This window comes from Magnolia sinica, chromosome 17, assembly GCF_029962835.1.
Source record: "Magnolia sinica isolate HGM2019 chromosome 17, MsV1, whole genome shotgun sequence".
NCBI lineage: Eukaryota > Viridiplantae > Streptophyta > Magnoliopsida > Magnoliales > Magnoliaceae > Magnolia > Magnolia sinica.
Genome location: NC_080589.1, coordinates 73,122,145 through 73,138,193, shown reverse-complemented (window position 1 = coordinate 73,138,193; position 16,049 = coordinate 73,122,145). Strand labels below are relative to the sequence as shown.

General features: G+C 40.7%; 1 protein-coding gene across 1 annotated transcript; it reads left to right on the top strand.

Moving 5' to 3' along the window:
* The first annotated feature begins 7,854 nt into the window (after positions 1-7,854).
* On the top strand, positions 7,855-10,182 carry LOC131230866 (CBS domain-containing protein CBSX5-like). The gene is made up of 2 exons (XM_058226890.1): positions 7,855-8,402; positions 9,295-10,182. The coding sequence occupies exons 1-2, from the start codon at positions 8,065-8,067 to the stop codon at positions 10,121-10,123; spliced, it is 1,167 nt and encodes a 388-aa protein (XP_058082873.1). The 5' UTR covers positions 7,855-8,064; the 3' UTR covers positions 10,124-10,182.
* The last annotated feature ends 5,867 nt before the right edge of the window (positions 10,183-16,049 follow it).

Sequence of the window (16,049 nt, the reverse complement as noted above, 5' to 3'; positions counted from 1 at the left end):
GATGTGGGCCATTCATTATTATAGCTCGATCTTCAATGTGCACCATTCATTATGTAAGGTCCACATTTGATGTTGGTTATCTATCAAGTGGAGATCACCATCGATATTATTATCCATAATGTGAGGCCTACCTTCAATAACCCCCACCCATCATGTGGAGCACACCTTTAATGTGAATCGTCCACCATGTGGGCCTTCCATCATGCAAGGCCGCCTCGAATATAGGCCGCTCATCATTACGGTCGACCTATGATGTGGACCATCCATTATATGGGGCCCACCTTGATGTGGGTTGTCCATCATGCAGAGCCACATTGGATATGGGACACTCATCATTATGGTCGACCTTTGATGTGGACCGTCCATCATCTGGGGCCCACCTTGATGTGGGTTGTCCACCATGTAAGGCTTGCCTTGGATATGGGCCACTCATCATTAGGGCCGACCTATAATGTGGATCATATATCATGTGGGGCTCACCTTGATGTAGATCGTCCATCATGTGGGCCCCACTATTATTGATTGCCCATCATGTGGAACCCACCTTTAATGTGGACTATCTATCATGTGGGCCCCACCTTTAATGTGGGTTGCGCATCATGTAGGGCTTGCCTTGAATCTGGTCAATCATCATTAGGGCTGGCCTTTGACGTGGATTGTCCATCTTGTAAAGCCACCTCAATATGCGTCATCTACCATGTGGAGCCAGCATTAGAGTCCTCTGCCCATCATGTGGAGCCCACCTTTGATGTGGATCGTCCATCATGTAGGCTCCACTTTTAAAGTGGGTTGTACATTGTATCAACCTGCTTTGGATGTGAGCTTTTTATCATTATGGGCTACCTTTGATGTGGACCATTTATATGTGGGCCTGCATTAATATGCAGTCATCCATCATGTGGTACTAACCAGTCCTAGTCTTGACACATGCAGGGCAGCATCACATGTGAATTTTATTCAACGGTTTATTCATTTTGCCATATCATTTCAGGGTATAAGCCTAAAAATTAAACAAATCTAAGGGTAAGTGGATCACATATTCATAATAATGATCCCATCATGGAAATCTTTGTAGGGTCTACCTTGATGTTTATTTACCATCCAACTTATGCACAATGTCACATAGACTCAGATGAATTGAAAGCTCAAATATCAGCTTGATCAAACTATTACAAATCTCAAGAAGTTTTTAATGATGGGCATTCAATCTCCACTTTATGGTCCACCTGAGCCTTGGATTAGCCTCATTTTTAAGCTTATGCCTTAAAATGATATGGTAAAATAGATGGATGGTGCGGATAAAATCCATACATCATGGTGGGCTCTTATAGCCCCTGCATGTGCAGAGCTTAAGACACATGGGGGTTGCACCCAATCTACGTCCATTTTCTATAGTAAGCATTCACTTCCTACCCAGTGGTGTGGTCCACTTGAGATTTGGAGTTGCCTCATTTTTGAGCTCATGTCTAAATGAGCTAGAAAAATAGATGAATTTTGTGGATAAAACACATACTTTATATCGGACCACAAGGCTTTTCAACCAAGAAGTTACCAGAGTCCAAAGATTAGACATGGATTGGTGCTTGTACTAATGTTAGTATACACATCACATATAAGATTTGATACTGTAAAAAATGACCTAGCTAAAGAAAACAACTTTCAAACATCCTTCGTGTGGGCTCATCTTTGATAGATAAAGAGTCTGGTTGATAGAGAAGTAGATGGAGAGTCCGATGTGAAGGATCTAATTGGACTGCAGATTGCTATTAGTGATGGCGCCTACACAAAACTTGTTTGAAATTTATTCCATGAGTATGTACTTTGCCGAGCTATTTTTTTACCGTTGCCTATTGTCCAATCAAATCTCACCATGTCATGTTCATACCAAAGGGGCAATATCTGATCCGTGTCTCTTTGACCATGATCTGTCTTTCAATCAAATCTCACCATGTCCCACCTGCATCATCAACAGGGTAATAGCCCAATCCACATTGTCTAATATTACACTAATCTAGAAAGCCTATCAAAGGGATGTTTAAAAGAGAGAAAATTAATGCTCTAATGGAGTATGATGAATAATATACAGGCACTTACAAAAAATAACTTAAAAATTGCATGTGGAACACTACTAATTTAAATTAAACTGTCCAAATTACAAATCTGATTTAATGTATAATAAACCAAAAATTATCCTTATGTGATCCACCCACTGTGAGATCGAGGGACATTTATTTACCATTTGAAAATGAATACATCCCATAATCCTACTTTAATGAACAAGGGTCCATATTTCAAAGACTATAATGTTAAAGTTATGAGACCCATTTTTTATTTATTATAGATAGTTAACTATATCAAAACATCACATGGTGGGATTGTTAGAGATAGGGCCTACTTGAATATGTACTTGAAACTATAACTTAAAAATTATTTTACACTACATTGCTTTCCACTCCATAATTTGTATAGAGTCTTGTTCAATCTTGCTCTAAGATATACTTTATTAATTATGTAGCAGGCTATGTTGACGGCTTCGGCCCAGAAACTTTTAGGCTCTGGTTGCTAGACAATTTTTGTCCTTCTTTGATGACATCGAAACTAGTTCGACGTCATCAAAGATCTACGCAGATTCGTTTGTGGAAATGCAAATTCTGCGAATTTTATTTTTGATTTTGTTGAAGTTTCTTTCTAAACCTATAAATAAGGATATATATGAGACTAAGAGCTATTCTAGGAGGTTCTAAGTTTTTTTTAAAGGGTGATAAGGTTTCTAAAAGAGTTCTAGGGTTTCAAGGGGTGAAAAAAAAGTGAGATTTGAGAATTATTCAAACTGGGTAAGTCCTCCATTTTTGTAATCTATACTTTTGTAGTGAAATTTTTGTCGCTTCGTGCTGTGGTTTTTTCTCGTCAGAATTTTTCACGTTAAATTTGTATTCTTTTATGTTTGTTTGGTGCTCTTGGATTGTTATCCTAGATTCATATTTATGTGATTCCTCAAATCAAATCCCAACACAACCTACCATCCAATCAAATTCTTTTTCAATATCAAAACAAGCTACGACATTACCTAGTCCAATTCTAAATTACTTTACCTAAAAATGCCAAGATTTCATATGGACGAAATGCAATTTCTATTTTCATGAAATTACATAGGAATTCCAATATCCAAACATATCCTCATAGTTACTTTCAAGTATGGATAAAAATAAAAATTCTTTCTCCGTGAAAAAAGCTATTTAGCAAAGTGCATCCAAACATGCTTCAAATGACCCGACAGTCTTCGATGAGCTGATTTTGATGGTGTCAACACTCATCCGTCAAACCATTGCCTTTGTCGAAAAGGGCGCAGATTAGGTGTTGCCGGGAGACGCACTAAGGTGTTACCCAGACCGTGTGGAGCCCACCTTTATGAATGCGTTTCATATCCACTCCATACATCCGATTTTCCAGTTTATTTTAGGACTCAATCCCAAAATTCAAGTAAATCCATACCTTAGTTGAAACACGACACTGGAAACAATGGTGAATGACCGTTAAAATCTTTTCAAGGGCCAAAAAATATTTAGATCAAGATCATCTTTGTGTTTTCTCTTCATATAGGTATTTCTATCATTATCAACGGCTTGGATGGTAAATAAACATTACTTTAGGCCTTGGGAAGTTTTTAATGGTATCCGTTCAATCATTACTGCTTCCTATGGCGTAGCCCACCTGAGATTTGGATCTACTTAATTTTTGGGATCATGTTTAAAATGCGCTGGTAAAAAAGGATGGACGGCGTGGATATATGATACATCCTCAAGGTGGGCCCCAATCTGCTTCTTTCCAAAAAAGCCCTGCAACCATTGCATCCGATCATTCCTCGTCGTTAAAATATGTGATTTTGTAACGATGCCGTTACCTCAATATGTGGACAGCAATAAGCACGTGCACTGCACATGCATTTAATTAGGTGAAAGATAGGTACTTTTCTTCGCGAGTTACACTGCTACTTTCCAGTGATCACAACCGTTGATCAGGTTGTGTCCATTGTCGATCGTCCATTGAAGGAGTGCATTTCATCACCACCGTTTGGCCAAGCTTGGAAATAAAAGATAGCCAATGGTTGCAAGTTGGAGAGGTCTGCTTATCATTGCTGGAGAAGGATTTTGGTCCATCGCCCATCAAGGGGCCCATTAAATGGAGCTATATTACTGAAAGGGTGGACCATCTTGTACTGAATGGTGGCCCACCCAACATGTTGGCAGCTGAAAAGTGTAGCAAATCAGGTATGGCAACTCGTCAGGTGTAGGTGTGTCCTGTGATGCGGACCGTCTAAATGAGAAGGGATGGGTGTGGGGTTTACTTTGGTCACTTGTAATGTGTGCAGCCATTCCAAAAATGATTGTGACGCTTGGTTCAAATTAACCCTAAGCACCAGTATATACGTTAATGAATATATATATATATATATATATATGATTAATTTGAAAAGATCAATTGTCTATTCAACCACTTATCGAGTTATTAAATAATTAGGTGATTTCAAGATAATAGGATTCTTCCTTCCAAAATAGGTACACCTTGCCTTCATATGCAATGACTTTTGTATGTAGAAACAAATGAATAAAAGAGACAACGGTGAGATACCTTTCCGAAAGAGGAAGTATTGAAAATGGAAATAGTTCAGACTATAATCATAAACTTATATTACAGGTACTAATTACAGGTAAAGATTGTTATTACTGAATTATAATTAAGAATTACCGGTATTGGATTATCGCAACTCTTAAGATAGAGCTTGTTGATGCAAAAATCTAGTCCACCCTCTTCAAACCTTCAAGTACCTGCACAGGAAGAAGACAAAGGAGACCTTGACTAGAGCAGGGGACTTTCGATGCCAAAGTCAGGCTAGAAATCTGGGTCTTATAGTAATGAGGGGGTTCGAGAGAGAGTTTTTACATACCTTTTACCCTTGGAGTGTCTCCCATTTATAGGAGAAGAAGGATCCCGCCGTACTTACTATAAATAGAAACTTACTATTTATAGGCGTTCGTGATTCTACTAGTTCACAAGGTTTTCGGCCAAAAATAGTAAGTGTCCTATTTGGCTTCACCAAACCGTTCCCCTAATTATTCTAAGCTCTTTTCACGTTGGGTGCAACTCCTAAAGCCCAACGGATGAAGAGTTATAATCAAACTAAAACTTACTATTTATAGTAAAAACGAAATTAAAACAACGAAACGACCATCGATCAAGGGGTTTTTCGCAATTCCGGGCGACGCAACCCGTCATAGCAGGTTGGTTGGCTAAAGTAGCTCGTTCTACCCCAAAATCATATATTTTACGTCAGATAACTCATTCCGGATTGCGAGATATGCCCTATCTAAGGTCCGATGGTCCGGATCACTTCTGTCGTCGACCGGGCCTTTTCTAATCCATTCTCCGAACTTAGTGTTTTTTCCCCAACAAAGCTAAACTATAATAAGGAAAGATAATTTGATTGGTTTTATCGAATTGGTTGGAGATATCTTACTTTGTTGGATTTCTTTTTATTTATAGATCTCTTTCGCTATATCTTCTAGATGTTGGTTATGGCAGTTGATTCACCGCGACATTGGATTTACATATCCGGCTCTTTTTGACATATGTCCTTACATCTGTTGACTATTTTTCGTCTTTAGACTTCTCGGCTGTCCCCGTGTATCATTCAAATTAGTGTTAGTTGTAATTTGATTTAAAAAAATGCTCTAAATATTTTTAAAGATTATATGCATGTTATACGTTTCACTTTTCAATGACACATGTCATTTTCTAATTGGTTATTTCAGAATTATTTTAAAATATGGTATAAAACTGATTGAACAATCAGCGGCTAGCAAAAGGAAGAATGGGCGAAAATCAAACGGTTACCTTTCATCCCTATTCAAGTTGAGCCCCAGCAATCTAAATGGTCTAGATCGGCATCACCTTAGGCATCAACCTTTTTTTTTTTTTTTGTTAGCTTGTTAGTATACCAACTGTCAGTTCACACTTCACTGTTAGCCACCCCCACGAGGGCAGTTCACAATTCACTGTTAGCCACCCCACTAGGGAATTGATTCCAAGACCTCAGTGTTGAAACGAGCTATCTTTCACTCAGTCTATCACCTGAGCTATGGATCTCGGTGTAAACAACGTCAGCCTCATTACTCGTGAGAATGACCAATGAATCAAATCAATCTGCACTGACCAATTAATGGCCCACTCAGCCTAATGCCGCGGTAGTTAAGATTTGCAGCAAACAGTTACAACCGTTTGGACTCTCTAGGCTCTGTATTTTTTCTTTCTTTCTTTCTTTCTAGACCCTTGCTTTAAGTTTTTCTAACTATCTACATTTGGGGGATGGATCTAATCATGTGTCCTTCAATCTATGCTTCTTTTGAGATATGGATCATCCAAGGGACTGATCCAATGATGGAACGATCTAGATCAATTTCCAAAGTGCACCATCCGAGGGTTTGTAAATGTTTTAAGACCCACATTTGGTGTGAACATGGATTCGGATGGGTTCCCATCCCCTGATTGCATCAATGGTCAGAACCGTTTATATTCTCGTTACTATGTAGAGTTGGGCATCCAGCTGAGTGAACCCAATTCGACCCAATTTTGAAATAGACTTGACTCGAACTCGACCCAACTTTTACTGAGTCCAACAAACTTGACCCGATCCCAGTCCAGGTCTACACTGAACTCATCCAAACCGAATCTAATCTGATTACAAGTAACAAGTGGGGTCGTGTCAGCACGAAGTCGAATAGGATGGAGCGAGCATCCGTGGGTTGAAATCACAACTCAAAACCAAGGTACACCTGCCGGAATTGCAACCTCTCCATTAGCTATACATAGGGTTGTACATGAAACGAGTTAGCTTTTAGTTAGTTTGCTCAACTCGTCTCGAAAAAGCTCGATTCAACTCAGTTCAAGCTGATTTTTTGAGCTCGAAAAAATTTTGTACCAATTTCAAGCTTGCCCAAGTTTGCCTCAACCCGAGTTGAACCCATTCAGTAACAGTTACTTTGATATTGATGTTGCTCACCAATTATTTGACTAAATGACTCAATGAAGTGCCAGTTGGTGGAAAGGAAGGTATATATATAAAACAAATATTCATTTTTGCCTGCGAGGTATTTGATGAAATACATGTAAAGCTATTACTATTGTTTTATATACCATAAGAATTTTAAAGTGTGGTATACATGTTTGTGAAAATGCTGCATAGGCTGAACTCAGCTCAATCTTGTCTCAAGCTGGCCCGAGTTGCTGTCCGAGCCGAGCTGACCAATCAGGCTAGGAGACCGGGCCAGGCCGAGTTATCACACTGTTTTCTATAACATGGTCCACTTTTTCCCTGTATATTCATTTACTTTGAGCTTCCGCCCTAAACTTAGATTGCAAAACGTATGGACGGCATGGATATAACACACATCACGGTGGGCGCACAGGGTCAGAGACACGTTTGGGTCAGCACGCAGACCGCTTCCTGAGATAATTCAACTATCCTCGTCCCGGATTCTTAATTTTCTCATTTAGACCCTAAAAAAATCAGGTCCTTTGATTAATAAATCCGACCCACCTAAATCTGGGCCCACGAATTAGACATTTAGATCAGCTACCGTGATGACACGTGTATATATCTCCGTGCATATGTACCAACATCCATTCTCCTCTAGAGCACCAAATATTTTTCTCTAAAAAATTGAAACGGCCCCATCTGAATGTGTCAGTAATTCGCCGTCCCGTCGGCCCCACGCGTAACCGTACAAAACCCCCAACAAGTGTCCCGGTTGTAGCCGGTAACCACCGTCTATAAATATCCGACCCTGACCCTTTTATTCTTCCCCAACCCTTTCAAGACGCGAGCGCTCTCTACCTCTTGATCTCTCAATCTCTCGAGATTTCCAGAGTTTCTCGCTCGTTTCTACGATTTTTTAGGGCTCTCTCTCTTATTTCCTGCGATCTTTTTAGATCGTTCTATCTCATTTTCTGCAACCTTTCTAGGTTTTTCTGCTCTCTTAAGAGATTTTTTAGGGTTTCTGTGAGTGTATGGCAGTGAGCTTACCATCGAATGAGGTATCGGACCTCTGCCTCGGCAAACCGGCGTTGAAATCGCTGTCGATCTCCGCTACCGTCGGCGACGCTTTGTCGGCCCTCAAGCGATGCAGCGAGATCTGCCTCAGCGTCTGGAGCTGTGACCATAGATCGGCCGATAAGAAGAAGATCGGCGACTGTCGCTGTGTCGGGAAGGTTTGCATGGTCGACGTTATCTGCTACCTTTGCCGGGAAGAGAATCTAACAGATCCGGCATCCGCGCTCAAATCGCCGGTCTCGGTGCTGCTACCCAAGGCTCCGGGTATCGTTCGGCACGTCGAGCCCCATCTCAGGTTTGGAATTTGGAATTGTTTTCGAATTCTTGTTAGATTATCTTGTCTTGCAGATGGATTTGATTTTTCTGATGCGTTTCGTTGGAATTAAGTTGTGTAAATTCGATTTTTGATGCGAATGGGCTTTGATTTGTGGATCTTAACGTCTTTTTTATGAGGAATTTTTGCATGTTTTATTCTTCTCTATTACACGAATTGCATGATCTTGTATTGTTTTTTTTCTTGAAATTTTGTTCAGATTATCTTTTTCCTCTCTCAAGTTACCCGTATCTCAGGAAATTATCAGTTTTGAGTTCTTCAATCCATCAGATTTTTCATATTTTTTTTCCCCTTTGAAATCTATTATTCAAACAATTTAGTTCTGATTATTTTTACAGGGGAATTCAGTTTTTCTAATTTCAGCTTTGATTTGCCCTATCGATTGAATTTTTTTTCCTTGTTCCTTCTCCTTTTTCAATCCATTTGCCTATTTCCACCTCGAAATTTTCGTTTGAATTAATTTCTCCAAAGAATTCAACGGTTTTCCAGCGGTGGTCTTCCCTCGGTCTTCTTAAAAAGATCCTTTGAATTTTTCAAATTCCAAGGAATTAAAAAAAGCAAAGAAAAAGAAAAGAGTCTTCTTTAATCCAGTTTTCAACTTCTTTATTGCACAAAAAAAGATAGGGCTTTCTTTTCCCCTCTTCTGTCATAGATCTTCTTCCCTCCATTTTCATTTTTTTTGTTTTGTGTCTTTAGTTTTTTATTTTCCTATCTAAGAAAAATATCTTTCCCTGCACAAAATTCCAATTCGTGATTTCTTTTCTTTGTTGCTTTTCCTTCTCTCAGTTTTTTATTTTCTCATTGCTATTCTGATTATTGTTCTTTTTTTCTTTTTTCTTTTTTGGATTTACAGCTTGTTAGATGCTCTCGATCTCATTCTGGACGGTGCTCAGAACCTGATTGTTCCGATTGAGACATACTACAATGGAAGGAAGAAGCTCCTGAAAAATCAATCCATCTTGGGCACTTCCCATTCCAACGGCCGTGAATTCTGCTGGTTGACCCAAGAAGACTTCGTCCGCTTCCTCCTCAACTCCATCGGCCTCTTCTCCCCTCTCCCCGCCTTGTCCATCGACTCCCTCAACATCATCCGCACCGACGTCCTTGCCGTCCCGTATCACGACCCTGCTGCCTTGTCTGTTGATGCCATCGCCCTCGCTCTCTCCCAACAGACCTCTGTTGCCGTAGTCACCTCCGACGGCAAGATAATTGGAGAGATCTCTCCTTTCACACTTGCCGCCTGCGACGAGACCATCGCAGCTGCCATTGCCACCCTCTCGGCTGGCGATCTAATGGCATACATTGACTGTGGTGGCCCGCCGGAGGACCTCATCCGGACTGTGAAAGCAAGGTTAGCAGAGAGGGACATGGAAGGGATGCTGGAGCTTTTGAATGAATTTTCTTCATCTTCATCTTCCTCTTCCTCTGATGAGGAGTCATCTTTTGCATCATCACCGTCCACGGTCAGGTACCGACCGGGGAGCTACTCTGCGCGTATGGTGCGGCGGGCAGAGGCGATTGTCTGCCATCCAGGTAGCTCGCTGGTGGCCGTCATGATCCAGGCGCTGGCCCACCGGGTGAATTACGTGTGGGTCATCGAAGATGACTACAGCTTGGTCGGAATTGTCACATTTTCCGACGTGCTGAACGTTTTCCGGGAACATTTGCAGCCGTTTCAGTAGTAGTGTGAGGAAGAGAAACCCCAGAACAATGCATTCTTATCGAGTTTGCAATTTTCTTTTCGGCTTTGTCTTTTGAAAAAAAAAATGGATTTGCGTGTTTGATTTGCTTGAGTTTCGATGAATCAAAAAAAAAAAAAAAAAATGTCTTCTTCTTGAAGGTGAAAATGACAAGATTGTCCATCTCGAGCAGTGGGGGGATTTGAGTAGGAGAAAATGGTGGAGATGGGTGGGGGTTTTTTGGGAATTCAATGCTGTGTTTTTTTTCCCACAATTTTGTCATTGTATATAGCAAGACTCGGTTACTCTTTTACTCTGTCTACGTTTCCATGCGTTTCTGGCCACTGTGCGTTTGAACAGCTGCACTTAAATTGGAAAATGGGTAAAAACCTTTTAAAAGACGATCTAAAATCAACCGAACACGTGTTAATATCTCGTGTAATAAAATGATATGGACCAGGTGGGTCCGCAGATGAGTGGCTCCTGAGAAGGCAGACCATTGAGCTTTGCTCGATACGCAGGCCAAACTAAAATTAAAAGCCGACTAAATTGGATTATCCACTGTTTATTTATTTTGAAGGATAACAAAAGACTTTCATTGCAAACTAGCGCCAAGAAAAGAACAACAGCAACAAAACCAAAAATTACAGCGTAAATAGCAAGAAGACAAAATACGGCTAGAGACCCTCCCAACCCTACACTTTTGTTTTCATTATGAAAGCATCTCTCTTCCTTCTCCCTCCAAATGCACCATAAACTGGCCACAGAAAAACAGCGTCGGTAAGTTCCACTGATTGATCACCCTATGCCAAAGCCCAGAAGAGATCTTTCATTTAACAGGACCAAACAGTGTCTGTATTAGTAAACAGGCAATGAATAAAAATAAGATAGATCCTTATCATTTTTAAGTGGACCACACCACAGGAAGCAGGGTTGATAATGATACCTACCGTTGAAACCTTCCCATGGTCCACCATTTTAATTATTTTCCATTCACCACCCTATGCCAAAACACAAATATAAGCTTGATCCAATACTTCTGCATCTCCCAACAAGTTTTTAATGATGGCCATTTAATCTTCGTTTTGAGGTCCACTTGAGCCTTGGATCCTTCTCATTTTTTGCACATGACATAAAATGGTAAAAGTGGGCGGACGGTGTGGATAAAACCATACATAACAGTCTGACCCTTGAGGCCCCAGAGCAGGTGAGGATAGTACCTAATCCGCGTCCCTTTGATTTGTAAATGGGGACCATCTAATAATTTTCGAGACTCCAATCCGCGTCCCTTTGATTCATGGACCACTTATTTTTAAAATATGTCACGTGCATCCAGCCCTAGTCTAGTCAGGTACACCAGCTCATTTTTTTATAGCTGCACATGGCCCAACTAAATAAAAAAATATCTCACAGCAAGGTTGAAGTAAACAACCTAAGTCGGTTTTCTTTTGACTTGGTCGTGTGCCACCCATGCGTGTTTCACCGTATTGGGGAGATGTGATGGGCCACCTCCTTCAAGTGGCAAGTATTTGACATGACAACTTTTAAATATAGTTTGAGGGACGTGGATTGCATAGGGACAGGAGCTTTGATTGGCCACTGTGATCCATAGGTCTTATCTATACTGTTCATCCATTTTCTTGGCATCATTTTAAGATATAAGCCTAAAATTGAGGTAGATCCAAGATAAATGTGGACTACACAACGGGGATTAAACTCTTATTGTTGAAAACTTTCTAGGGTTACAAAAGCACTGGATGAAACTGATACGTTTTCTTTCCATCCAAAGTCTATGCAATTCTGTGAATTGGTTGGATGGCAAATAAATATTACAGTGAAAATCATTATCATTGCTTCCTGTGGTGTGGTCAACTTGAGCATTGGATCCAACTCATTTCCAGGTTTACCACTTAAAATGATATGAAAAAAAAAAAAAAAAAATGGATAAATGGTGTGGATAAGACCCATACATCACAGTGGCCACTCAAATCTCCTCCGGAGACTGCGGTGTAGGACGTAATCTACGTCCTAGTTTGGGTAGGCCATCTTTGACAGCAGGACGTGACCCAATCAGAGTCTGCCACATCCCAACACTACCGAGCAACGTGGTGTTTGTATCACACGCAATCCGAATTGCACGTATTGGATTAATCGAAGAGTGAGGAGGCTTGGATTCGTCGTACCTGGGGTGCCGTGTGCTGTGGGTAGCACATCCGTACTTATTCCGTGCAAGTCTTTGGCGTGCGTCTTCCAACCAAAACACTGAAATCTTCGTTGGCGCCGTTTCCACCACAAGTCTTCGTTCGTGATAGCTACTTTCAGAGCTTGGTTTTTACAGACGCAATTAAATAGGAGAGGATGGATGACATGAAGAGCCATGATCCCAATCACTTCCTTTCCATATTCACTCCTGGATGAACGGGCTGGATCATTTCTTTTCCATGATCACCTTCTATCATTGGAATTACTACATGAACGGTCTTGATCATCAACGCTATCCAAGTTATTAGTCCCATTGATGATGCTACCACAGCCTGAAGTGACGTTCAGGCTATCTCAGCCACCGATTTTGCTCCTTGAATTTGGATCACTATGTCATTTTCAGCCGTTCATTTGATAACCCCCAACTGATGATATTCTTATCCGTCCAAAATACAGGGCTGACTGTTTGGATGGTATGAAGGGGTGTGATTGTGAATGTATGCCACCACATGTGTGAATGAGACCTCTGCAATTTAAAAAGAAAAAGGCGCTAGCATCATCTACACCATTCCATGCTATCAAAATCAGTGGGCCCATTATGGAAATGACATAGCACAAGTATAACACTTACTGAACTAACTTTAGCCGCTTGATTGATGGCCACTAAATGGACAGTCAAAAAGAAAATATTAATAATAATTATATAAGCCTTATCCTAACTAATTGAGTTCAGCTATATAAATCCTTTTTCACTATTCTACTATATTCATGGTTGATTAAAAAAAATAAAATCAGAACTCATTGAACCATGGATAAAGTGTATCTGGCATGCAGAACACCATGTAGTTCGGTGGTGTGCAGCAATTGGAGAAAGGTTGGGTTGAGTACATACTTAACAACTTTCAAATATGTTTCGTATGTACTTTAACTTCATTAGCAGCGGCACATGGCCTAATCAAATTTATCATGTTGGGATTACCACACAGTCCGTGTCTATTAAAGTATGAAATTATTTTCAATGCACACTAGAATCACTCTCGTCTCTGCCTATGTATTTGAATTTGCAAATGCTCATTGAGTTTTAAATGTGTCGTCGATCCAACTTGTCCTTGTTAAAGATTTTTATTTTTTATTTTTTGGTTTTTTGTTTGTTTTTTTAAAGCATGCACCCACACACACCACAATGAGTACTTGAACCCATGATCTTGTTAAAAGTGCTTGATGAATTGAAGACAAAGCAATTAGTAAGGGAAAACATGTATGGTATAGCTAAGCGTAGATAATTTGTTTTGAACTGCTAAGTCAATGACACAACTTTACTCAAAGCCTTCATCAACCGGAAGGTTGGCTGTTTGCACATGTATTTACATGCAACTGGTGGTACATTAGCTATTTCTTTAGGAATTTGGGGCATGAAATGCTCATGCAAATATCTACAACAATCACCGTAAGCATTTTCTTCCATTGTATTTTGTTGATGCAAAAATCTGATACGCCCCCCTGCCGACCTACCACCTGCACAAAAAGGAAACAAAGGAGACCCTGGCAAGAACCGAGGACCCTCCGATGCCAAAGTTAGAGCTAGGGTATTAGGGACAGTTTTTTGCATACCTTTCAATTTGGAGATCTCCTATATTTATAGGAAGGGGAGGATCCCATCGTGCCCAGATTCTTTTCCGGATGTCTTGGAGATTTTGTTTCAATCCAATTTTGGACTCCAGCTGATCCCACGATCCTCGAGATCGGGGATCTTCCTAGTGTATTTTCAAGATGGTGTTTCTTCATACACCGTTTCTTCTCTTTCTCGGTAGATTTTGCCGATTATATCGGGCCGGGCCGACTCTGCCCAGCTTACGGAAGGTTAAGCTTCTTGCCCTCTGTCGGGTGGAATGAGACTAATTCGTACTTAATATACTCTCTTAATCCAATAGCCGACTCTATAACTAACCTAAAGATGGGTCGGTTTTATGGTCGATTGGGTGGCTTCTAAGTTTTAGGCCTTAATAAGCCCCTTTGGATGTCGCTACCTCGATTACCGAGTCAACTTTATGCATCTCATATACTTTGTCTTATGGCTCCAGACTTTGTAAGTCTCGTCGGGATTCATTCCTTATAATCCGAGTTAAGTTTCTCCTTTAGACATTTAATATGCTTGCCTTGGTCGGGGTGGTTGCCTCGGGGTCCCGGGCGGAGTCAGTAGAGTTGGTCCATTCCATAGCCAAGTCTCTTGACTTGTTCTATTTTTTCCCCAACATATTTTATTTTTCTACAGTTGTTGGGAGAGATGGGAAAAGAAAATGAATGCGAAAAGTTAAAAATTCCTTTCTAGAATTGTGTGGACAGCAATATTATTGAATATTTCCACACAATGATAATTTACCATATGTGTCACACGTTTGCAATGTGGTTTGAAATTTGGGAAGGAAATATATATATATATATGTGTGTGTGTGTGTGTGTGTGTGTGTGTGTGTGTGTGTAAGACAGATTGATCAAGATAAGCTGAAATCCATTGTGACCAAAATACCCCTATTAACCTCTTGGGTGTATCTATTGCACTTGGGCTACGACCCTGGGCTCACCCCTACTTTCTGCTGGTTATGGGCCTTGGTTTTCCTAGATGATATTCGTAAGGTCACGTTGTGGTTTTAAGACTCGGATGAGTCAACTCAGTTTTTCAGGTACCTGATCCAGTTTGATGCTATGAGTTAGCCCCGACGGTGATGAGTCCAACTGGTTCAGCCCACAACTCGAGTCAGTCATGACTCAACTTAGGGCTGAATGAGTTTATCCAACTCTCGGGAGAATTAAGAAGTCATTAAAAAATTGTAGATAGTAAAAATAAATAAATAAATAAATAATTGTGGATCTTACCATGCGACCAATTGTAGGTGATCATACCTATTTTTCTAAGGGCCCGACTGTCGGTCCCAGACAAGCCTACTTTTTTGAAAACAGGTGTGCTAGTACTTGATTGACAGGCTGGTGTGGGCCAGACCGGACACAAGCCCTGAAGTTACGGGGCCACGGGTAGATTGATCATCAGATGGTGTGGAGATATTCAAACGGAAAATGACAAAAGATTCTTTAGATAAGTGAGATCAAAGAGCTAGAGCAAGATCTCAAGCTCATAACAAGGACATTTGAAAACGACGGGCCGCAATTGTCGCATCGGTCGGCTGCTGCAGGCTCTCCTCTGGACTAAATGGAACCTCTAATATTCGAAGCCAGTTAAAAGGCAGCTTAAGATAATTCAATACAGAGAGATACTTCATGCATTCCAAGAAACGTGGGCCCATCTGTTCAACGGCCTCAACTGCTGGACTGGACCAAAAGGTCACACATGTACAGATCTGGGACATTCAGTGAAGTATGTTGTCAAGACTCTCAAGATTTTTTGAGTTCCCTTGTCGTGCAGGGTCTGGTGCAGAGATTGATGGTGCTGTGCAGGGGCTCAAGGACCTGGTTTGATTTGAGACAATATTGGGTAGGAGCTGACCTTGCAACCAAAAGGCTGACCATGTTGGGTTCAATCAATCACAATGAAATTTTTGGTGAGAGGTTTAACCAGTCCAGCAACCTTCTTGAAACAGTCACACTTGAGAAATAACCATATTTCTAAAGTAAATTTCTCCACAATGGACTGTCTTTAAAGGCTTGGTTGGCAGCGGTGAATAGGATGGATTTGAGGGATTGTTGGTTTTTTAGGGGTTGTTTGATTTTCCAA